Source organism: Molothrus aeneus, chromosome 2 (genome assembly GCF_037042795.1).
Source record: "Molothrus aeneus isolate 106 chromosome 2, BPBGC_Maene_1.0, whole genome shotgun sequence".
In the NCBI taxonomy this organism is placed as follows: domain Eukaryota; kingdom Metazoa; phylum Chordata; class Aves; order Passeriformes; family Icteridae; genus Molothrus; species Molothrus aeneus.
The window spans coordinates 968,503-991,480 of NC_089647.1; the positions used below are offsets into that span (position 1 = coordinate 968,503).

General features: G+C 50.3%; 2 protein-coding genes across 3 annotated transcripts in view; one reads left to right on the plus strand and one right to left on the minus strand.

The window, feature by feature from the left end:
- Positions 1 to 8,545: 8,545 nt before the first annotated feature.
- SOD1 (superoxide dismutase 1) lies at positions 8,546 to 11,747 on the plus strand. Its single transcript, XM_066567949.1, has 5 exons — positions 8,546 to 8,645; positions 9,063 to 9,156; positions 9,548 to 9,617; positions 10,904 to 11,018; positions 11,297 to 11,747. Exons 1-5 carry the CDS (start codon positions 8,571 to 8,573, stop codon positions 11,405 to 11,407), a joined length of 465 nt encoding a protein of 154 aa, XP_066424046.1. The 5' UTR covers positions 8,546 to 8,570; the 3' UTR covers positions 11,408 to 11,747.
- A 1,839-nt stretch (positions 11,748 to 13,586) lies between these two features.
- SCAF4 (SR-related CTD associated factor 4) overlaps positions 13,587 to 22,978 on the minus strand; it is a 29,031-nt gene continuing 19,639 nt past the window's right edge. For both annotated transcript variants that reach the window (XM_066571837.1, XM_066571836.1), the window contains 7 exons: positions 21,958 to 22,071; positions 21,113 to 21,269; positions 20,186 to 20,340; positions 19,289 to 19,451; positions 19,112 to 19,192; positions 18,841 to 19,029; positions 13,587 to 14,733 (listed from right to left, as the gene is read on the minus strand). In XM_066571837.1, coding sequence (XP_066427934.1) covers positions 13,910 to 14,733; positions 18,841 to 19,029; positions 19,112 to 19,192; positions 19,289 to 19,451; positions 20,186 to 20,340; positions 21,113 to 21,269; positions 21,958 to 22,071 — 1,683 coding nt within the window. In that variant the 3' untranslated portion in view covers positions 13,587 to 13,909. The remainder of the gene's footprint in view (positions 14,734 to 18,840; positions 19,030 to 19,111; positions 19,193 to 19,288; positions 19,452 to 20,185; positions 20,341 to 21,112; positions 21,270 to 21,957; positions 22,072 to 22,978) is intronic.

The following is a 22,978-nucleotide window of genomic DNA, read 5'->3' on the forward strand; positions in this document are numbered from 1 at the left end:
CTGGCTAAGATATATCTAAGAATAATACATGATAATTAACAGACATATTGGTTATGATGAATTAAAACAATTAATGTGAAAGTTAATTAAAGCCATTAACTAAAATGATAAAGCTCTATAGTTTCTGGCAATGCAGTGGGGAACTGCTTGATGCACCCTCTCCTCCCTGGCTCCTGGACCCTTTAAAACCCCCAGGACCAGGGCTGAGCTTTCCCCATCTCTGCCTCTGTCCCAAAATGTGAAATGTGCCAAAATTCCCTTAAATATGATCTTTGTACACTTTCCAGCCTAATCTAATCAGCAAGAAAGGAGATGTAACCCCAGAAACAGAGAGCAGCCAGCAAGCTCTAGGTGATACCCAGGTGTTAGAAAAACAAATTACCTGCTCAGGTGTAGGGCTGGACGTGTTTCTGTGGTGTCAGACACAGGAGGGGTGAGCAGAGGACGGTGGGCACGAGGAATGCTGCACATTTTGTAATGCACTAAAAAATAAACATGAGCTATGTCTGAACTGACAGTGGTTTTCAGCACAAAAAGCTGGGAGCACCTCCCCGACACCTCTGAAAGTCAGAGTGGGGAAATCCAAACCAACCCATTGTCCATCTAATAAAGAATATTTATTTTCTAATGCTGTGTATTTGTTCTGCCTTTAAAAACCAAACACAAAATCTCAGATATCATTGATCACGTGTTGCTTGCAAATCAAGTCCAAACATTAAATGTCAGTTTTCTTCATCAAGCTACTGAGTAATTAATGGCAGGTTTTAAATGGCATTACCACACCAAGCACTTCAGGCAGAGCATTTAATCAGCAAGAATAAACACACATACCTGATCCCAGGTGTGCAGGGAATGCAGCAGGGGTGAAACACCCTCACCTAGGGAAATCCCGAGTTTAGGAATGACTGAGCTGCACAAAGGAGAGCTGTGTCTGACTGGGGCACACAGGAGTAGCTCAGTCAGAAAGAAACAATTCGGTAACTCAATAAACACAGTCAAACTTAACTGGGAATAATCTGTGGGGAGGAGGAAAGCTCAGAAGCAAAGCTCTGTCTCTACTGCAGACATTCCACTTGTCAAATTTTGTAAATAAAGCCTTTTCTTTCTTTGCAATTTCTCCTCCACACAAAAGAATGCTCCTGAGGGACAGGAACCACACAGGACATTGCAAGTGGGAAGGTGGGAAAAGGGTTAAAAAACAAATTGAGGAAACTGTTCTTTCAAAAATAGTGGTGGACTGTGACCAGTACAAACCAGGCCATCCAAGCTGGTTTGAATTAGGCCTTGTTCTGTGCTGGTGGAACACTTACCTTCCTTTCAGATTTCCCTGTAGCCCACAGATGTTCTCCACAATCCAGAAGCTGTTGCTTTATTTTTGCCTTTGAAAACAGGAACAGCAAGGCAATAATGAAGGTTTCTGGATTTTAAAGTGACTCAGGTTGGTTGCCAGCTCCACACACAGAAATAAGTAGTCCTGCTTAGTTTGTATTTTAGTGAGAGGACAGTCTGCTCCCCTGAGTGCAAAATACCCATTAGCCCTCACAGTGCCTTGCAGGAGCTCTGCCAGGCTTCAGAAATCACACAAATTCCTGCCCAGGTGTTTTTCAGCTGCTATTTCTGTCAGGCCAGCAGTGGGACCACATCCTGTAGGATGATGGAAAAGCGGGAGAAGCATTTGATGAGTTGTTGCCCAGCCCAGCCTCTCTTTTGAGAGAGGCTGCTCTCGGTGTTCCCAGCACTGCAGGGCTCAGTGAAATCAGAGTTCCTGGGTAAGGGCAGAGCCAGGGCTTTCCCAGGGCTGCTGCTGCTCATCCCAAGCACAGGCAGGCAGCAGCCTTGCCCTCCAATCCTGTTTGTTGTCAGCTGATTCGATTAAAGCCCTGCCTTCAGTGCTGATTTCTGAGAATCCCAAAATGGTTCCAGTTGGGAGGGGCCTTAAATCCCATCCCATTCCACCCCAGCCATGGCAGGGACACCTCCCACTGTCCCAGGCTGCTCCAAGCCCTGTCCAGCCTGGCTTTGAACATTCCAGGGATCCAGGGGCAGCCACAGCTGCTCTGGGCACGCTCCCAGGGCACAATTCCTGCCCAATATCCCACCCCTGCCTGCCCTCTGGCAGTGGGAGGTTCACTCTGTCCCAGGCTGGGTTTGTCCCTGGCATTGCAGCCCCTGCCCTTGGCTGCAGTGACCATCCAAGGGTGTCACGGGGCCACCCCTGCAGCCCATCCAGGTCCCTCTGGATGTCCCATCCCGTCCCTCTGGTGTGTGACAGCAGCACAGAGCTCGGTGCCATCAGCCCCGCTGTCCTTGTCACCAGCAGAGACATTAAACAGCTCTGCCAGAGGACAACAGTGGGGCCAATGATCCCCAGGGACTTTTCCAGCCCAAACAATTCCATGATTCTGTGCCCATGGCACATACAGAAGCACACAGCTGCTTGTGAAAGGCACAGGAGAGAGCACCTGGCTACATCAGTAGCCCAGAGCTTTTCCTCCTCAAATATTAATGTTTTCCTGATTACCTGCTGCTGATGGAAGGTGGCTGAGCCCGTGTACTCCTCTGAATAATTCATTTAAAATATTAAAGCCACGCAGAAGTGACCTTTCACTCAACTGTGGGTCATAGCATGGTCTGTCCAACGCCACCCTTGCCCCGTGAGGGAAGCACTGGGAAGCATTCCCAGCATCCCAGTGCTTTGGAGGGAGCAGTGTGGAGAGCAAAACCAGCACCAGAGGTGCCAGAGAGCACCTTCTCCCACGTGTGTGTCCGTGTGGAGTGGGGAAGGAAGGCAGGAATTGCAGGGAGGAGTGGGAAGCAGGGCAGTGAGCTGCCCCTCCATTTATCTGTATTTTTGAGCCACACTCTGCAGCATTGCTTCTGCAGGGCCTGTGAGCAATGGGCTCACTGCCTTGCCTCCAAATAAACTAATTAATCCAACAGGGCAGACCTGGGCTGTTGGTACTCCTGCTACCTGTGGTGCCACTCACTTCCAAATCCTTTCTCCCCAGGCAGATTGGTTTCATGTTCACGGGAGGGGTTTTCCTGTCCTTACAGCCCTTGTTTTTATCACAGTCTGTGCAAGATGCCATGTAAAGATCTGCTCTGTGTCCCCAGAGGAATTAGAGCAATCATTTCTAGCCATGTGAAAGCTTTTGGATCTTTTTCCAGACTAGTTGTTTTCAACCCTTGCAAGGCAGATTCTGTCCTCCACAAAACGATGAGCTATCCTCCACAGCTCCTGTGGGACATGGAAAGAGGTCTTCCTTTTCCTTTTCCTTTTCCTTTTCCTTTTCCTTTTCCTTTTCCTTTCCCTTTCCTTTCCCTTTTCCTTTCCCTTCCCTTCCCACAGTTTATGTTGTCACACAATCCAAGATGTATCAAGGTACCAAATTTACAAAGCTAGACGGAAAAGAACTTTTTTTGTGGAGCTGATCAGCCTACATCATTCCTTCCCTTTGCTTCCTCAGACTGCTCACTAATAAAAATATTTTTGTTGTTTTTTTTGGGGGGGGGGGTTTCTTTGTTTTTTGTGTGGTTTTTTTGTTTGTTTGTTTTTTGTTTTTTTTTTTTTTTTTGTTTTTGCTGGTTTTGCTACTCCCAATTTTACAGTATTTTGCCAAAGAGAAGCACGAGGGAGGGAGAGCCTATCCCCCAAACGTGGAGCACGGGGGCCATCCAGTGGCACTCCCTGACAATTGCCAGCGCTGAAAAACCCCGAACCGCCTGCAGCAAACAACCCCAAATTGTTCATTCACGCTGCCGCTTTTGTCCCCATCAGAGCCCACGCTGAACCTGAAAAAAAAATGTAAGGAGCAACAAGCTGGTTCTAGCTTGTGTTGAGCAGGTTTTTCCTTTCCTGCCTCTGTTTTCTGTACAAACTTAGCTCAGTGTCTGAAGCAACACCCAAAGATGTCCATGGCTTGTGGCTCCCCAAAACCCTTGCCAGGGGTGCAGCCAAGGGCAGGAGGGGAGGAAAGGTGCCAGGAGGCTGCAGGGAGGAGGATTTGCCTCTGGAGAGGGAGAGGTGCCTGGCACAGCAGAGCAGGGCTGCACCTGGAGCTGTCAGAGTGATCCTGGCCAGAAAATCCCGGCTCCTCAAAGCCTGGTTTAGCCAGGATCGGAGAGACAGGCTGGGCTTAGGGAATAACCACAGTCAATGCTGCTCTCCAGCTGCTCCTGCTGCCAGGCTGGGCACTGCCAGGCTGGGCACTGCCAGCCAGGGACTGTCAGCAGCCTTAGACTGCCCCACTGGTCCCACGTGCCCGCCTGGATGCCCCAGACTGCCAGGCCTGGATGCGGTTCAGCTTCTGGAGGTGCCAAAGCCTCTTCCAGAGCCTCTTCCAGGGCCCTGCAGGCACACAGAGGTGCGGTGAGCACATTTTGGGGAGGTGCTGCAGCCCCTGGAGCCCGCAGGGATGGTGGGTGCCCGGGGTGCAAAGTCTGCAGGCTGCCTCCTGCAGCCCTTCGGCCCCTTGGCATGGCTGGGGGCTGCAGGGAAACCTCCACACAGATGCAGGGCGCATCAGAATTAATGAATAAATGCTCCACAGTGCCATGGAAGCTGCATGGAAATATGTGGTTGGTGCATTTTCCAGTTGCATTCCTATTTAATAATTGCTTGTATTAAAGCAGCACCTCAAAGCCTCATTTTACTGACAGCTCTACAAACCCAGTGTGGTTCCCAACCATCCAGAGCTCCCAGAGAACAAACCACGTGTTTAAAACTCCAAATGAAACCACATCTTTGTTATTCTGGACACCTGCCTGTTATATTCTGCTTGTCCTTCCTGCTTTCCTGCAGAAACAGGGCAGTTAACCCTGTGGTAGCGTTTGTTTTCCAATTGCGCAATAATTGGCATTTTCCCCGTGGTTTTGTACTTTGCATCTCGACGATTACCCAACACGGCTGAGTTAAACCCAAGGCACCTCACCCTTGGGTGTCCTGACACCTGCTGCACCCCTGAACGGTGCATGTGGCAAAAAAATGAGAGTGCAGGGCAGTTTGTGTCTGAAATCAATCCAAAATGAACCCCCTGGATCCTCCCTCTGGCACACACTCGCACGGGCTGGCATTTGCAAAGTGTTCTGTTCAGTTTAGTAGCCACTGTAAGAACTTTCACAAATAAAAACCTGGCAATAAAATCTAACACCAAGTTTTCCTTTCTCATCACTGTGAATGAAATCCTTATCCAGACAAAGCATGGCAAGGTACAGGGATTTCTTTGGACTTTGCTGATGTTTATCCAAATTGATATATTTTGAAACACGCATCCCATAAATATAACTCTATGTTTCTACACAGACACGCAGTGTTTTGGTTGCATTCCTTCAGGTGCCTTTCAGTAGCCAAAATAACATTCCTGAGAGTGTAAACATTTTGAGTCTCTCATTAAAAAAAAAAAAAAAAAAAAAGTTTTTGTGTCAGATGTGCTTTCTGGACAGTATTCTGTCTTTGGCCAGCTTCAGAAGGGATATTTCCTTGCTCTAGCTTAGGAACCATTTTAAACTCCAGCTAAGTTCCAGTTTGCGCTCATCCCTCTGTGCCACGGCAGTAGCTCCAGGATGCCCATTTCCCTCCATCCTGGCTTTCCTGGCTCTGTGGTCCCAGTTCCATCCTGTCAGGCTGTTCCCACAGTGGAAGGCTTTCCAGGCTTTGCTGCTGTGTGGAATCCCTGAAGCGCTCGGTGAATGCGAGCTGGCAAAAGCAGCAGGAATATCACAAATAATTAAATCCCACAGCGGGCAGACCTTGGCAGAGAGGTGCAGAGGGGACAAAGTTCCCGACCAACATTTACACAACCTCTCCTCTGAGGCTCGTGTTTCAGGCTTGCCCAGCTCGGGGAGCAGCAGAGGGTGGGCGAGCAGCACAAGGATAAGCTCAGCTGAGCCGCGAGTCAATGCGGGTTTTAATCTTGCCTGTTCCACACAAAGGCTCTCCTGCTGACACTGCTTTAATTACCAAGCCCCTGCATGGCAGCAGCACCTCCCCTCGTTCCAACAGCGGGTTTTCCAGCAGTTTGCAGGGAAATAATCATTTCCACAGCGCGTTTCAGCTGGGAATTTCAGCAGCGCCGAGTCAGGGAGTGCCCTCTGCCAGCATCCCCCGGAGGCGGGAGTGGCTTTTTCTTACCCTCTAATCCAGGGGAATTGTTCCTGACACACAGCTTTTGCTCAGGACACGGTGAGATGGACATTCCAGCTCGCTGCTTTTCCCACAGAATCTCCACAGGCAGGAAATAGGATTTGTTTGCACCGCGTGTATAGTTAGCACGGGAAATGCTACTCTGAAAATTCCCTCATTTTTTAACTCGTATAAAATCTCACTGGGGAATTGGTCCCTCGAGGGATTTGTGCTTGCTCTAGGCCAGCTTTTTACAGGACCTAAGGGTTGGGATTTTTTGCTACTTTGTCACATTTTGCTGAGAAGTTTATTAACTTTTCTCTGCATAGCTTAGGTGGCTGTTAACCTGCATCACGCAGCAGTTACTTCACTCTTTAAACTAAAAAAGATTGGGAGAGAACCAAGTTGCCCAAACTGCCTTTAAACTGGCAGATTAGGAGAGAACCAAGATACCTAAAGTGCCTTTAAATTGGCAGATTAGGAGAAAATCAAGATTCTCTTCTCTTCTCTTCTCTTCTCTTCTCTTCTCTTCTCTTCTCTTCTCTTCTCTTCTCTTCTCTTCTCTCCTCTCCTCTCCTCTCCTCTCCTCTCCTCTCCTCTCCTCTCCTCTCCTCTCCTCTCCTCTCCTCTCCTCTCCTCTCCTCTCCTCTTCTCTCCTCTCTGATACTCCAAATAACAAAATAATCAAGTCACCATTTGGTGTGGCAGGGTCAAACGATGATTTTTGTGCTGTCAAAATCAGCTGCGCTGGGGGGGGGGGGGGGTGGATTTTCTCACCTACTTTAAGAAAGTACGATTTTTTTTAAAAATCTCTTGTTGGCGAGATTTAAGAAAATAAAGGAGTTAGAAAGAATTATGTGGGACAAAACATAACCAAACCTGCCCAACTGGGGCAGCCCGGGATTACTGATGCCATCAGTCTCTGAAATTACCTCTGGTTATTTCACTTCACCTCTGAAGAAACCTGACACATCTGGCTCTCATCCATCTGTTTGTGCCACATTTGTGTGGGAGCACAGAGAAGGGCACATCTTGGAGCTCACTTGCAGGGAGGAAGCAATAAACCTGAAGAAAACATCAGGGCAGCTTTGGAGAGCAGACTCAAAGTAAGAGAAAGCCCTGTAGGGAAGCAAAACAAGACGTTATCATTTTTAAAAAGTTTAGAAACCTCTTTAAATCAAGCAAGGGCCACCTGGAGGGCACTGGAGGCTCTCCTCCTCCTGCTGGAGCAGGCTCAGGGTGCTTCTGCTGTCCCCATTTCCTCACAAGTGACTCCCAGGAGTTTATCTCACCCTTCCTAGATAGGAAGCTCTGGCTAGCTGTCTTCCCAGCATCTTCCCAGGGTTAGGCTACAAATCCCAATGTGTGTGTCTCTCTCTCTCAGACAAACAGCCTCCAGGTATTTATGTGGATCAAGTTTTTTTCACTTCTTTTGGTGCTCTCCAACAAACAAATCTCTGCTGCAGTAATGTCACCTGAGCCTCAGGTGACTCTGGTCTTTGTTGTGTGAGGTGTGAAACAACCACGACCTCTCTGCATCCTTCCCTGGCCTAATGAGGCCCCAAAAAAGTCACTTAAAACTACTTGGGTTTTACAGAAATTAATAAAAACCCCGTGGGCAGCAGGAAGGGGGGATTCTGTTCCTGTGCCCAGGTGAGACACAGCAGCAGGAGCTGGAGCTGCTGGAGAGAGCCCAGAGCGGGAATGGCTGCAAAGTGACACAGAGTGGGTTTAAATGGGATATCAGCAAGGGATTGTTCCCTGGGAAGGTGGGACCCCTGGCACAGGGTGTCCACACCAGCCCCAGGTACTCTCCAATCTCTCTGTGATTCTGATTTAGGTTCCGAGCAGCTCTAGTGACAGCAGAGCGGCGGGAGGCGCCCTCTGGCGGTGGAAGGTGCACAACGGGGACCGGGACCGGGATCACCGGGACCGGGATCATCGGGATCGGGATCGGGAACGGGATCGGGATCGGGACCGGGATGACAGCAGTGCTGCTCGGGGACAGCCTCACTCACAGCCGCATTCCAGTTCGGGATGGGAGCGGTGCATCCGCCCGCAGCCCGGCACAGCTGCGGCAGGAGCGGGGACTCCGCGCTGCGGCTCGTCCGCACGGCACGGCACGGCACGGCGGACCCTCTCCGCTCCTGGTCCCGCTCCCTCTGAATCCTTCCCGATCCTGATCCCGACCCCCATCGCGGTCCCGATCCCGATCCCCATCCCGTTCCCGGTCCCGGTCCCGGTCCCCATTACGCACCTTCCACCGCCAGAGGGCGCCTCCTGCCGCCGCGCGCGCCCCGCCGCTCCCGCCTCCCCGCGCTGCGATTGGCCGAGCAGCGCGCGGCGCGCAGCGCGATTGGCCGCGGCGCCGGCCGCCCGCCCTATATAACGGGAGCGGGGGCGTGGCCAGCCCGCAGTCCGCGGGCGCAGCGGGCGGGGCGGGCACAAGATGGCGGCGGTGCGCGCTGTGTGTGTGATGCGCGGCGAGGGGGCTGTGGAGGGCGTCATCCACTTCGAGCAGCAGGTGAGGGCACGGCCGAGCCGCTGGGACCGCCCCGGCGGGTGCGGAGCCCCCGGGATGCCCCTCTCCAGCCTGCTGGCCGTGGCGGAGGGAGCGGGGCGAGCTCAGCCCGAGGGCGCTGCGGTTCCAAATGGCCGCGGCCCTCGGGAGCTGCGCCCTCCCTTGCGGCCGGCCGGGGAGCGCGGCCGCGGGGTCACTCTGCCAAAGTACGGGATCTTTCTGGAAGGCCCCGTCAGATAACAGGCACCCCTTGCGCTTAGTGATAAGCAGGGGAAGGAATGCGTTCGAGGGCGTTCAACGAACGCAGACATTCCGGACAGCGTTGCCTTGGGCTCGTGGCAGGGCCTTTCTGTCACCTTGGCTTGACACGGAGCCGTGTAATGGCAAAGTCCTTGTGCTGATAAATGCTCTGCTTTGAAGGGTACTGGACCGGTGAAAGTGACTGGGAAAATCACTGGATTGGCCGATGGAGAGCACGGCTTCCACGTCCACGAGTTCGGGGACAACACCAATGGTAAGGTGTCCCTGCACAGGGGCTGCTCAGCCCTGCAGAGCTGCTCGTGGTGTCGCAGCAGCAGCTTGGGTCTCACGGCTGCAAATCTGTGTGAGGAAATCGTGACCATTGCCGAGGAATTGCTTCCTGGATAATAAATACTCTGAGCGTGTTGAGGCTGGTGGTCAAGAGCTGCCATACCAAGCACTCACCTGAGCGCTTGGATAACTCAGCGTTATGAAATAAGAGAGCTCCTGGCTGAGCCTGGGACTTGGAAGGCTGCGGCAGGTGATTTATCTCCAGGGGATTAGCAGGGCATGGCACGGGAGAGGAGCTGTTTGCTGTGGCTGGGAGCGGTGTGGGAGCAGCAGCTTTATCCCGGGATCCTGCTCTGACGCTGTGCTTGTTCCAGGGTGCACCAGTGCTGGCCCCCACTTCAACCCGGAGCAGAAGAAGCACGGGGGTCCCAGCGATGCCGAGAGGTGAGTCCAGGGCACGGGCACTGCCAGAAAATCCCTGGGCATTCCTGCAGGGTTGCCGAGGTCACTTAGCCGCTCTTTGGTAACTCCAGCAGTTTGTTTCCCTGAGAGTGTGGTGTGAAATACTCTCCTGGGGACGTTTTCTGGTTATCTATGGCTTGGGTGGAGGGAACAGCGAGGGCCTGACGCTTATGCTGGGTATCTGGATTTGAGCGGGATGAGACCTGGCTCTTCCCTGGGAGCAGCTCTCACAGCAGTTCCCTTGGGTGGGTGCCAGAGGAAGTGGTGTGGCTGTGCCTGCTGGGTTTGGGGAGCAGGGCTCAGGCAGCCTGGCCTTGCACAGGGATCAGGATGGCCCTTGGAACGCTCCCATCGGTGGCTGGCAAATCCCACCTGAGCCACAGGCCGGGCAGAGCTGGATCCGAGCCAGCTCCTGCATGACACAGCATGAACGTGTGCCGGGGCCCTGGCAGCCGCTGCTCGGGGCTAAAGGTTGGGATTGCACGGACACTGGGGCTTCTGCAGCCTCGGCAGATCCTGCTCCTGGACTGGCTCTGGCCAGGGGGATTCCTTAAGAGGGGTGCAAGAAATGGATCTTTTATCAGTGTAAGAAACAACTGAACTGATGCTTCTTGGAAGCTTAAATCAAGGAGATTCCTCAGAGGAGAGCTGTCATTAACCCAGTTCTGTAGGACTTGGTTAAAAACAGGAATTTTTGTAGAAAACTGGTTGTCAGTCCTGGGCTGGCTGAGCTGATCACCTGGCAGGGATGTGTCAGTATTCCAGGTTCTGAATCTGGACAGAGGAGCCTGACACCACAGGATCAGCTGCACTTTGAGGGATTGCTGTGCAGGACACAGCATAGCAGCATGCCAGCAGTCCTGTGACAATTCCACTGCTCCAGGCTCAGCTCTCGAGGGAAGGCTCAGCAGAGATGCAGCTCTGATAGAAGCTGTGTGGGAGAGCAGAGTGCCAAGTGATGGGGCAATGCCAAACTGGAATAATCATCCCTGGCACTGGCTGGGACTGAGCAGTTCCTGCACTGCCTTTGACCTGCTGCCTGACAAACCGCTTCTCCTAATCCTCCTTAAACCAAAAGCCTGTGGAATAGCTGAGCTGTCCTGGACAGCAGAAGCTCTGAGAACAGCGGTGGTGTCCACCAGGTCTGCAGGAAAGGTTGTTCCACTGGATTTGGGAGCCTTTGTTGTGTTGTAACATAAACTCCCAGCCTTGCCTTGGAAGAGCTTTGGGTGCAGGCCACTTTGAGAGATTGCTGTGTGTCTGTGCAGGCACGTGGGAGACCTGGGCAATGTGACTGCCAAGGGAGGCGTGGCCGAGGTGTCCATCCAGGATTCCGTCATCTCCCTCTCGGGACCACACTGCATCATCGGCCGCACCATGGTGGTGAGTGGGGAACCCAGAGCAGGGACAGGGCATTCACAGCCATCCATCCATCCGTCCCTCTGTGCCTTGGTGTGGCACGTCCCTGCCAGCCTCCTGGACACGTCCCTCTCTAACTCTGCTCCTTCCCGCTGTGGGTGCCTGGAGCGCCCTTGGGCAGGTGCAGTGGGAAGTTTCCAGCATGGAGATCAGTTTGGCAGTGTGTAGCTGGTGTGGAGGTGCTGCTGCTGCCAGGAGCAGTGATGGCTGGATTAATGAAGGTCCCTTCAATTGTGCTGCAGGTGCACGAGAGGCGGGATGACCTGGGCAAAGGGGGCAATGACGAGAGCCTGCTGACTGGGAACGCGGGGCCCCGCCTGGCCTGCGGGGTGATTGGGATTGCCAAGTGCTAAGTGTGCTGCCTGCAGTGCTCCTCCTGCTGCTCCTTCCCCTCCTCCTGCAACTTCCAGATGTGTCATCAATCTCCTGCTCCTCTGCATCCCGAGCAGCACTCACACGCTGGAGACTGACCGAGTTTTGTATGATGTACATTCAATTAAAGTGTCCCTGATGGAATGGCTCTGTGGTCTGTGCTCACGCTCCTGCTGCCACCATTCCGTGTCACATCCCTGCTCTGAGGGGAGATGTGAGTAGTGCTCCTGTTCCAGCCCCTGGGTGTGTCAGGGCTTCCTCCTGGGGCAGGGGCAGCATTTGTAGGCTTCAAACTTGTGTAATAAATGTTCTGGGCAGATACACCCTGGTCTGGCTGTCTGTGAACAGGATAAAAAACCCAAAGGCCCAAACCTGCCCCTGCTGGGAAAGGGGGCCTGGCTTCAGCAGGTGCCATGGTTAAATTCCATCCATCAAGAGGTTCCAGGCAGAATCCCAGGAGTGCCCACTGTGGGCCAGTGCCAGCCTCCATCCCGTTCTGGTGTGTCCTTCTGAAACAGATTTCAGGCTCTCTCTTCATAGAGAAAAGAGTCATGAGGACTTGCACCAATGTTCCTTTCTTCTGCACTTCAGGATATTGATGGAGGGAGCAGGCTGCAGTCCCAGGTAACCCCACTCCACTGAGGCACAGCACTAAGGGAGCTGAGTAGTAGAGCAAAATACTGTAAAGACTTTGAACTTACGTTCCCTGTTGCTGCCAGAGCACTGTGTGAGTCTTCACCTCTCTGTGCCTCCTCCAGAGGGCTGCTGCTGCTGCTGCTGCTGCTGCTGCTGCTGTGAGGGTTATGCACAGGCACTGCTGCAGAAGGTGTAAAGAGTTGTTCCACAGTTTTCCAGGTTCTGCTTTCAGATCCCTACTGAGGCAGAGAACAGGGGTGGGATTTGCATGAACACAGCAGCCTTGTGTATCTCATTGTCTCCAGCTCTTTAAGGAGGTGAAACAAACCTTCCTTCCTTACGGAGCTGGGGCAGCTTTTCCCAAGGCTCAGACCTCGATTTGTGGGACAAGGGAATGTCCCGTGGGCCCAGCAGGAAACAACCAGTGAGGGAGGACACGAGTTTTAACACATGGAATTTGAGGTCACTACAATCTGTAAACAGGTTCTTTCTCTCTTTATTCTGCTATTGCAAGAACATAAAAATAGATGTCCTCTCCCCAGTCCAGAGCTCCACAGTGGCTCTCCCAACCCTCTCCCTTCCCAGAGACAATTCCCTCTGCCCTTTTTTACAGCAGGCCAGCTGTAAAAAAGGACTGATGTAAGGAAGCAGCTGCCCTTCCCTTGGGGCAAAATCCCCAGCTTTTAAGGTAGAACACACCTATAGCAAGGAGAAAAAAACCATTGAATATGCACAGGATTCATACACTGGTGCTGCTGGGGTTATGGGAGCTCTGAGCCACGTGGGGTGGGCAGAACTTCCCAAAGCATCCCTGCCCCAGGGATCAGCCACAGAGAAACTGCACCTGCCCTTGGCACAGCTGACAGGACATGGAAGGGCTCTGGAGAGGAGGTGCCACAACACCCAGGAACACCAGGAACACCCTCTGTCACCAGCCCAGGGGGGCACAACCTACCTCTGGCAGGGCGAGGAGGAGCAGCCCCGTGTCCATGGAGGAAGGGCCAAGTCCTTGTCCAGCCCTGCCTGGAGAGCCAGGCTGGAATCCTGGTGCCTCCGAGGTCTCACTCCCAACAAGTACAAAAGCTGCAGAGCAGGCACACACTGTGTAACCTCAGAGCAGATGGTCGGTGCCTGAAGGGGTCACTTAAAAAAAGGCAAATTAAGAGCAACAGGAACCACAGAACCAATTGAAAGGAGGGAGGGGAAAAAAAAAAACAAAGCAAAGAATGGATTGCATTGCAAACACTAAAACAGTTAACTCCGCAATTAACATCTTAAAACTAACTTTTACCCGGGGTGGTCAAGTAGCTCATTAAAATGCAGCAATCTAAAACTCCAGAGGACTGTTACAAATAAAAATTCACTTCTGTGAATCGCTACACAAACAGATGGATTTCCTTTAACAAACAGAACCAAACCAGTCTAATTTAGACTCCAGTACAGCATTAACAGTTCCAACTTTAGGCTGCTGAACACTCCTTTTCCACTTCAGTGCAGCGTAGGAAGAATAGCACACGTTAAAAGTTTGTTACGAAAATAGAGTTTATTAAAAACACATCCCTATTGTTTTGAGGAGCTTTCACCGTTACCTTTTCTTAAATTAAAAAAAAAATAGAAAGCACTTCTACTTCTGATTCGTAAACTTTTTAAAGTCAAAACTTTAAAAAAGTTACAGCAAAAATGGGTAATATTTTAATCATCTCTTCAGTATTTTATGTTATGTTGTGGCTATTTTAAATAGAAGGGAAGCAATCAAATTGCTCACAGCGCCCCGCCTCGGGGGCGCAGGGGCGGAAGCGGATTTACAGCACTGTACAACCAAAGCTCGGCCCTGCGGGCGGGCAGCCCTAGCGCGGCGCCTCGGCCGCCGAGCCCGTGTCCTTGTCCGCCTGTTCCAGGGATGAGGTAGCCTCGGGCGCTGACTCCGGCGCGGCGTTGGCGCCCGCGGGTTCGGCGTCTCCCGCAGCCAGTTCTGAAACAAGGTCCGCGCCCTCCGTTTTGCCGCCGTGGGACTCGTGGTTTTTGTCACCCTCCGCTCTGTCTGTCACCTCCGGCTTCTCCTTGCCGCGGCTCTCCTCCTTGTCTCTACGAGACTCCCGATCCCTGGAATCCCTCTCCCTGTCTCGGTGGCCGCTGGAGCGCCTGTTCCTGTCCTCCGAGTCCCTGTGCCGGTCGCGCTCGGGGCTGCGGCGTCCCCAGTCTCGCCTGTCGCGCCCGCCCGGCCGCTCGTGCTCCCGCTCGTCGCGGCCGCCGTAGCGCTCCCGCTCGCTGTCCGCCCGGTTCCCGAAGGATCTCCTCCCGAACCGCTCCTGCTCTCTGCTGCCCGTGAACTGCCTGTCGTTCCTGAACTGCCGCCCGTCCCTGTTCTCCTCGCTGCCGCCCTGGCCGCCCGCGGGCCGCACGAAGTGGCCGGGCGGAGGGAAGGGCGCTTTCATTCCGTGCGGGGGAGGCATGCCGAAGCCGCCGGGGCCCGGCGGGGGCCCCCGGTGCATCATGTGCGGCGGCATGTGGCGCGGCGGCAGCATGGGGAAGCGCGGCAGCGGCGGCGGCGGCGGCATCCCCGGCGGGCGCTGCAGCGGGATCAGCCCGGGCCGGGCGCCCAGCAGCCCCGTGGACGGAGTCTGCAGCCCCACCACGGGCGCGGGCGGCGGCGGCGCCACGCCCTGGGTGCCTGCAAGGAACACAAGGGACAGTCAGAGCCGGCACCAGGCATGCAGAGCGTTTCCCGAACCTCAAACCCGATCGTCTCGGCTTATCCCGGGAAAGGAGCACCCTAGAACCTGGAGCGAAGCTTCCTGGCCTCTGCGCGCTGCTGGCAGCAAGGACCGTGCCCAGGGCGGCAACTAACCCCTGATCCCAGAGGCTTCCCTGGGAGAGCCTTGCCCTGGTGCAGCCACAGCTCCCCCTGATCCCAGAGGCTTCCCTGGGAGAGCCTTGCCCTGGTGCAGCCACAGCTCCCCCTGATCCCAGAGGCTTCCCTGGAAGAGCCTTGCCCTGGTGCAGCCACAGCTCCCCCTGATCCCAGAGGCTTCCCTGGGAGAGCCTTGCCCTGGTGCAGCCACAGCTCCCCCTGAGCCCAGAGGCTTCCCTGGGAGAGCCTTGCCCTGGTGCAGCCACAGCTCCCCCTGAGCCCCAGCTCAGCCTCCTGCTTCCCCAACCGACTGCAGCCAAAGCCCCTTCCTGGTGAAGATACCTCACCCCCTCCAGTGGGATTCAAACATTTCCCTCTGCCACAAACAGCAGCTGAACACCCCACAGCTGCACAGCACCAGAAACAGGCAGAGAGGAAGCTGGAATACAGCTGGAGCACAGCTCTCTTTGCCATTTCACAGAAAAGGGACACAACAAAGATTCACTTCAGTAGAATAAACCTTGCAATGTAAACTAAAAGGAAATGCAACATTAGAATAAACCTTGCAATGTAAACTAAAAGGAAATTCAACAGGTCATTCCTTGCTTCTTTTTTTTTGTAATAGTGTTTCATCCTTTATAGCACATATCCAGCACCAACTATTTTCCAGTTTTATTCCTATGCTCTTCATAGGAGGGAAAAAACTCCTTCTCCAAAAATACTGTCAGCCAAAGCTCAGGCCACAGCTCCTGGACACCAACACAAGGAGCTGGAAAGAAGGATTCTGAGAAGAATCCTGAGCTCCAGCTGAGGCCTTCCCACCACCCCAGGGCAGGTGCCTCCTCAGTGTGAACCAGGAACACTGTCTGGTGTTCCCAGAGCCCTCACACTGCTCCCATCTGCTCCTGCTCACCAGCACCTCCTGCCCTAGGAACACAGCTCCTGCCTGGCCAAAACCAGGATGAAACACTGTGGGAATTGGTGCTGGAATTAGTGAAGTCAGCACTGAAAACTGCACTTGGGTGCAGCTCCCCTTCAGCTGCAATGGCGTTCATCCCTCCCCTGTCCAGCTTTGGCACCTGTCCCCAGACAGAGCTGAGCCTGCTGTGCTGCCCTCTCACCACACCACTGACTTTTAGGGATGTCTCTCACAGAAACCTTTTCACCTGAGTGCTCTTTAAATTCATATTGGAAGGAAGTTGGATTTTGCCAGTGAGAAGACTCGTGTGACATTTCCCAGTCCATGATATCCTCTCCCCTTCCCCTCCAAGCAGTCAGACACAGCTCCCACTCTTGGGAGAGAAATGGTCCAGTGCCAAGAGCAATTTTTTCTGCATTTTTTCCTTCCTCTAAAATGTAAAGCCTTCTCCCCTCCTGGTCAATAACGAGGTCTGCAATCACCCAGTTTAAACTCCTCCTGTGACAGAACTACAGATCTGACAAGACGAGACTCATAGCTAATGATGTCTCCCAGGAATTCTGAGATTTGGGGATATTCTTGTTGGTAAAAACATCTTTTAATCTCCCCCAGAAGATTAAAACAAGGCAGAATAGAATAACTGAGAACTAAAGAGCTGAAGTTAAGCCTGTGCTTCTGCTTAGAAGCAGCAGAGCAGATGTGGGTTACCAGAGCATGAACATGAGGTGAGGGAGGGAAGTTTCACATTTAATAAGTCATTAAATTTCTCAACCTTATTTCTACACAAACTGCAGCACTGAAGCAACATAATTGTACCTGGAACTCCTTCATTCTGAACTGCATTGGCTGGACAGCTGCACACTTTTTATTTTAAGTATCAACCCTCTTCAGTGCTGAGGCTAAAGCAACTGTAGAACTACTGGAGTTTCCTCACTCTCCTGACAAATCAGGCACTGACTAAAAACCTGAAGAGCAGTCCAGAAACACATCCCAGTTTACTGAAAATGCTCATGGAAATTCATGCTACAAACACACACACCTGGGGCAAGTTAAGGTCCTCTTTTGTTTTAGGAAGTACCTGACATTCAAGCAGCTTCCTAAGCTGGGTATGAACTCCCTGAGCTCTGAGATAAACCCTGAGGTGATTTCCTGACCCAGCCTGTCCTGCTGGAGCCAGTTCCCTCACACCTGACACCTGCTCCTCTGTCCCAATGTGCAAAGCCACACCTTGCCTTCACAACAGATTTTATTGGTTTCGGAGGAGCAATCATCACACACCAAAGTGTCCCAAGTTTCCTCACCTGACTCCTACAACACAGCCCAAAGTGCTCAGGCTGGCCTGAAGGATCTTCTGTCCAGGGAGGGCACAGGAGCCATCCTTACTGCTCTGATAAATTAGGTATGAAGCCAGATTTCCATGTCACTGTTATCCAGACCTGACCATCTCTCCCAGCTGGACAAAGCCCACATTCCCTTGGGATAATTCCCATCCGTGTCAGCAGTGCTGGCACACCTGATTAACTCTTACACAAACTCTGCTCACTCAGTGGTTCCAGTAACTTGAACCCAACCCCCTGAATCACTTCCCAGCACACAAACCTCATGGAGACACATGGAACAAGCCAAAAGCTCATGGATCCAGCACAACAGCAGCAGGGTTTCACTCCACTCTGAAGCTGCTGTTCTCCCACATTCTGCATGTTCTCCAGTGGGGAACGTGGCATCCTACAGCTAGAGCATTAAATACTGCCAGGGAATTCTTGAGAAGGAGACCATGTTGTCAGTCTGGTGGGTATTTGCTGGAGTTTGCTACAGAATCATTCAGAGCCTCACATATCCCAAAGGCCAGGAATATGAAGTGCAGGTTGAAGTGCAGAGACAGTGGAACTCCAAAACTCTATGTTACCTTTACAGAAAGTGTCATTCAGCAGGAAGGTGTGAATTTCTGAAATTCCTAACAAAATTCCCTGACTCCAGGGTGTCACCAGTTTCTTAAGCTGCTCTCTGTTTTGAAAGGGTCTTCTGTCAAGTTTCCAACATGCAGGATCCATAAATCATTAGTCATGGATGGAAAATTTAGCCCTCACATCCAATAGAGCAGTGAGCTCTCAGGGAGACAAATCTGATTTTCTTCAGTGATCACTGAAATTCTGGGCAGAAACCCACTAACACAAAATTAGCTTTTTCATTCATTTCCTAGGCTCTCATGTAGAGACCTAAAATCCCACAAATGCAGTAATCTCACTAAAATTTGCAGGTAACAAGTCTCTTGAGTAAATTCTTGACACTGGCCCATCCAAAGCCATCATAAAATAAGCATTCAGCAGAGTTCTGTAACAGTTCACACTCCCTTTCAAAACCTGACCAAGTTTGTATCATATTAGGAAAAGTAATTTATGCAACATACTCCCATTACCCTGGGTTTGCTAGTCAGAAAAACATTTGGTAATATTTAAATAATATATTCTTTAAAAGGTTTCAAAACCTGTCCTACTGCAGGACTGCATAAAAGCTCTTGTTTTTCTGTTCTATTAAAATAATTTATTCCATACATAACAAAATATACCCCATCCTCAGAGATTTCAAAAATACACTAAAAATAGTTTCTCTGCATGTTAATTTTGTATATCTAATATAAAACCATATAAAACCATGTTCCTATGTATATCTAATATAAAACCTGGTTCCTATGTCATACAGATGTGTTGCTGTAAGTTCATTGTCTAGACTGTATAAACCTTCACTTGTTAAAAGTGGACAGGTATTTGAATTTGTAACTTACACATCATGGCTTTGTTTCTTCAGTAGTAAAAAATATTAACTGTTTTCTCCTGTGCAAAATTAGGTCTTTAAAATTGATTTGAAAGCCAACAGTAGGACAGAAATTTCAACAAGTGGCGAAGAATGTGCTTCCCTTTCCCTTGGACTGTGAGTCAGCAGCCAAACCAAAATGGTATTTAAAATGTAGGGAACAATAAAGTGCAGAGCTTACCCAGGAGGGCACTTACCAAGGAGTGGAACAGCCTGGGTGACAGGAGCAGGGACGTTGGTAGGTGCTACAGGAGGTGGAACAGTGCCATAGATTTTGGAAGTGTCAGTACTTTCAGCATTCCCTCTGCCCCCAGAAACTACTGTTGGGATGGGATTTCCTACAGACGACTCCTTTGTAGTGTCCTCATTCCCACCAGTGGCTGTAGCTGAGGAACAAGGCAAGGACACATTGAGCACCAGGCAGCAATTCCTGCAGGCTCCCTGCCTTCCCCAGGGCCCAGCACTTACAGTTGGGGATGTTCACTGCCGGAGTGTGCGGGACAGAGACCGGAGGAGTTATGGGAGGTGGTGGCCCGGGAGGAAGGAATCCTACAAGAAGCACAGCAGAGAGAGCCCTGAGCGCCCCCTGGCACAGCCCAGTGCAGCTCTGGCCCAGCAGGGCCCGGGCTGGCCCACCCCACAAACCTGGAGGTAAATGCAGCGGGTTGAAGCCCGGCCGGAGGAACGGAGGCGGTGGCGGCGGCGGCACCCCGGGGGCAAATCCAGGAGGGGGAATTCCTAAAGGTGCTGTGAAAGCTGGGGGCTGGAGTGCCCCAACCACGGGAGGCCCTGATGGATGGGGGGGAACCTGGGAAAAAGGAAAGGGAAAGATGGGTCACCCCAAGAGTGCCCCAATGACTCTCTGTCCTGCTGGGGACCTCTGTCCTTGTCCAGCTCCACCAGGACATCTCAGCGACCCCAAACTCCTCTGCAACAAGGGGGCACTTGCACAGAAGATGCAGGAGCACTCCAGAACTCCCATCACTGAAAATATCAACACCAGCCCTGTCTGCCTTTGTAATAAGAGAATTTTCCTCTGTGCTGATGCATGTCGGTAACTCACCTGCACAGAGCCCTCACACAGTGCCTGGGATTCGTTTGCACCCAGCATGATGGATTTCCAAACAGGATCCACTGGAATGCTCACAACTTCAGGGCAACTAAAAACCTCTGCTTGTCTCTTTCTCACTACCTGAGTTTGCACATTACAGTGACTGGTGTTTCCTTTTCCTTTATTTCTGATTTACATCAAACTCTGCATTTAAATTAGCTCTGATACCCTGACAAGAAACTACTGATATAAAAGTAGTGGAGTATCTGCCAATAAGAAAAGCTTTTAGAAGAACATTAATTAATAAAACAAACAACAAAAAAAAGCCAATCACAAAACCTGAAGATGCAATTCAGCCCTTCTATAACACAGATTCTACTGCAGTAATTTCTCTGTGGCCGAGAGAACAGAGTTCCCATTCATGGCATTCCCTCCCTCCCTGAATTATTATTTGAAGTGAGTTTTGTTTGTTTCTGTGGAACAACTCTCACCTGTGGAGGAGGTACTGTTATTGGTGCAGGCATGGGAACAGGAATTGGGACAGGTAACGCTTTGGGAATAGGTGACACTGGTTCATTGTGTGCAGCTTCTGCGCCTCCATTCTGAGCCACTTCATTTTCAGACTTCTTGGGAATTCCCTTCCACTCTGCCCAAAACAAAATCCCAACAGACACAGGTCAGACAAGCAGTGCCATGTGAAACATGCTTAGTCATGTTTACAAAAATGGCGTAATTGAAAATACTCAGGTAATAACAGCACAGAGCTAAGAAGCATTTATACTATTTCTGACAGTAAAAACTCCAAATTCATTTAAACACAGCAAATAAACTTGTTCCTTTCAGTAGTCATTTAACAATCCTTTGCACTGACAGTGTTCATACACACCCAGGATTCTGTTACATTATCTGTGACAAAAACTGTCAGGCTCTTTGGGACAAGCTTTCAACAGGTTCATGCTATTGCTCTCAGGCAAGAAGGCAGCAGCTTGGCCACTAATTTGAGAACTCATTTCTAAAAAACCCAACATCTTCAAGTCTCAAACATGGAAAAGGAGAATACAGCTCTAAAGAATTGCAGCAAAATAACAAAAATGTCAAATATAGCTTTAAACCTAATTTATGGAAGAAATAGCTCTTATTGTCCATCAGAACTTCCTGGGAAAACCCAGCTAAGCACACAGAGGGATCAGCGAGGGGCATTTTGGGAAAGAGAAAAGCACTGAGAGGACTGGAACACACTGACATTATGCTCATGATTCATTACATTTTTGTTTAAAACACACAACTGATTTTTGTGTGTTCAGCATGAAGAGATGCTACAATTAGAGCACATAATCACCAGCTAATTGGGCAAACTGGACAGAAGAGCCAAACCCTGAAATAAAGGTTCAGTAACAAAACATGCAGTAACACTGTACCTGGACTAAGGGTCTCGTTGTCCAGCATTCCTCCTTCACAGAAACTTTCCAGATCTTCAGGTTTGACTTTGTCCCATGGTATGTAAGTCACACCCAATTCTACATCCCAATACTGCTTGTAGTCTGGCTTTATTCCTTTATTCAGAGCCCAGGCAATCTTGGGTGAGGGGAAATACAAGTTGGTCAGCAAAATGTTTCCATTTTCATGGATTTAATATTTCATTCTCACAAAACAGCATTTGAGGGTAAAAAGTGTAAGTGAAACAGCTACAAAACTCTGAAGAAAGTTTTTTTTTTTAAGCAGACTTGGTTCCTATTTCTTGGCTTAACTCTTGCACGTCATTTGTAAAAATGTATAAAGCCAGCTTCTTCTGACGATCCCCAACCACTACGATTAATTCCATTTCCCTTTGGAGGACAGTGTCACACTAATTTGACATTCTACAGAAGGAAGAACTTCACTAATTGATGCACATTTCCTTATTTATGAGTACTCTTTGTAGGATTATCATATGTAATGAAACTCTGTTAGGAGACAAATAACAGGGAACAAGAAACACACAGTGCCAGTCCCCTGTAATGAGCAAAAGGGCACCCTTTTTGTTGATTAAACAGACAATTATTGGCAATCTTTCAAGGAAACTGATACAAGGTTCCACTAATCCCACTACAGACCAGGAAAAAAAATTCTCAAAAACCAGTTCACTGATGTATTTTTTCAGGATTTTACAGAATATCATCTCCAGAACTCATATGAGTCTGAAATACCCCAAAGCCCAGCAGAGATGAGACAGGATGTCAGTAATTACAGCAGCTTTGGAAAGCCTGATGTTTTCAAGCAGTACCTTGATGGATTTCTGGTTGACTTTGAAGTTGCCTCGGCTCAGTTTCTGGAGGGCCCTGTTGGCATCTTGTCTGTGCACCATGACAATGTAGGCACATCCTCTGGGCGGTATCATCTGTGTGGGGTTTGAGGGAAGAAAGTTCATTTTGTGGCTAACAAACAGTGAACAACACACAAATGCTCAGTTACAGCAAACTGGGACATCAGGGGGTGTTCCAAAGGGGCTGTGCAAGTATGGAAGGAAAAAACAGTTTAAGAAGCTAAGAAAGCCAGTATCTTCTGGAAATTCACATCTCTAGTGAACTGAAACTTCCATAACTTCTGAAAACCTCCATAACTCTAAAATACAGCTGACTTTTGCATATTTAATCCTTTTAAATTGCTAAACAATAGCATTCATGTAAATTCCAACATCTGGCAATTAGTTACTTTGTTGGAATGCACAACAGTATCCCCCTTCACTCTGCCAGCTGCACCTCCACATTCAGTTGTAGCTGCAGATTTGGAATAATTTTTATTTATCATGAAATTGAGGAAAAACCTCCTATGCTCTCTTACAAAATTTGGGAATAGGAAGAAAATTAATCACTTATTTTTGTTTGTTTGAATGAGTAAAATTTTTGAAGTTACTGGAACAGCTGTAATTTATACATAAAATATCCTTAAATACAGCAAAATAAAACAATAGTTCTCTGTGTTTATGGCTAAAATGACAGAAGAGCAACAAGAACACCAGCTGAGAGTCCATGCTCCTATAATCATAAAATGAAGCAGCCAAGGAACTCAGAAGCATGGGATGTAATTCTGCAGCCATCAGCCTGCAGAGAAAGCAGGATTTTTATGAAAATGGGGTAATCTGCATTTTTATACTGCAGGAAACCAAAGCAGCTCCCTTCTTGTTTGTGTACAAGTCAGCCACACGCTCGGAGTGCCCATACCAAAACCACAAGACATGGGAAATGAGAGGCAGCTCTTTGGAATGTATCAGAAATGACTCTGCCTCAGAGCAGCCTGGAGAGATG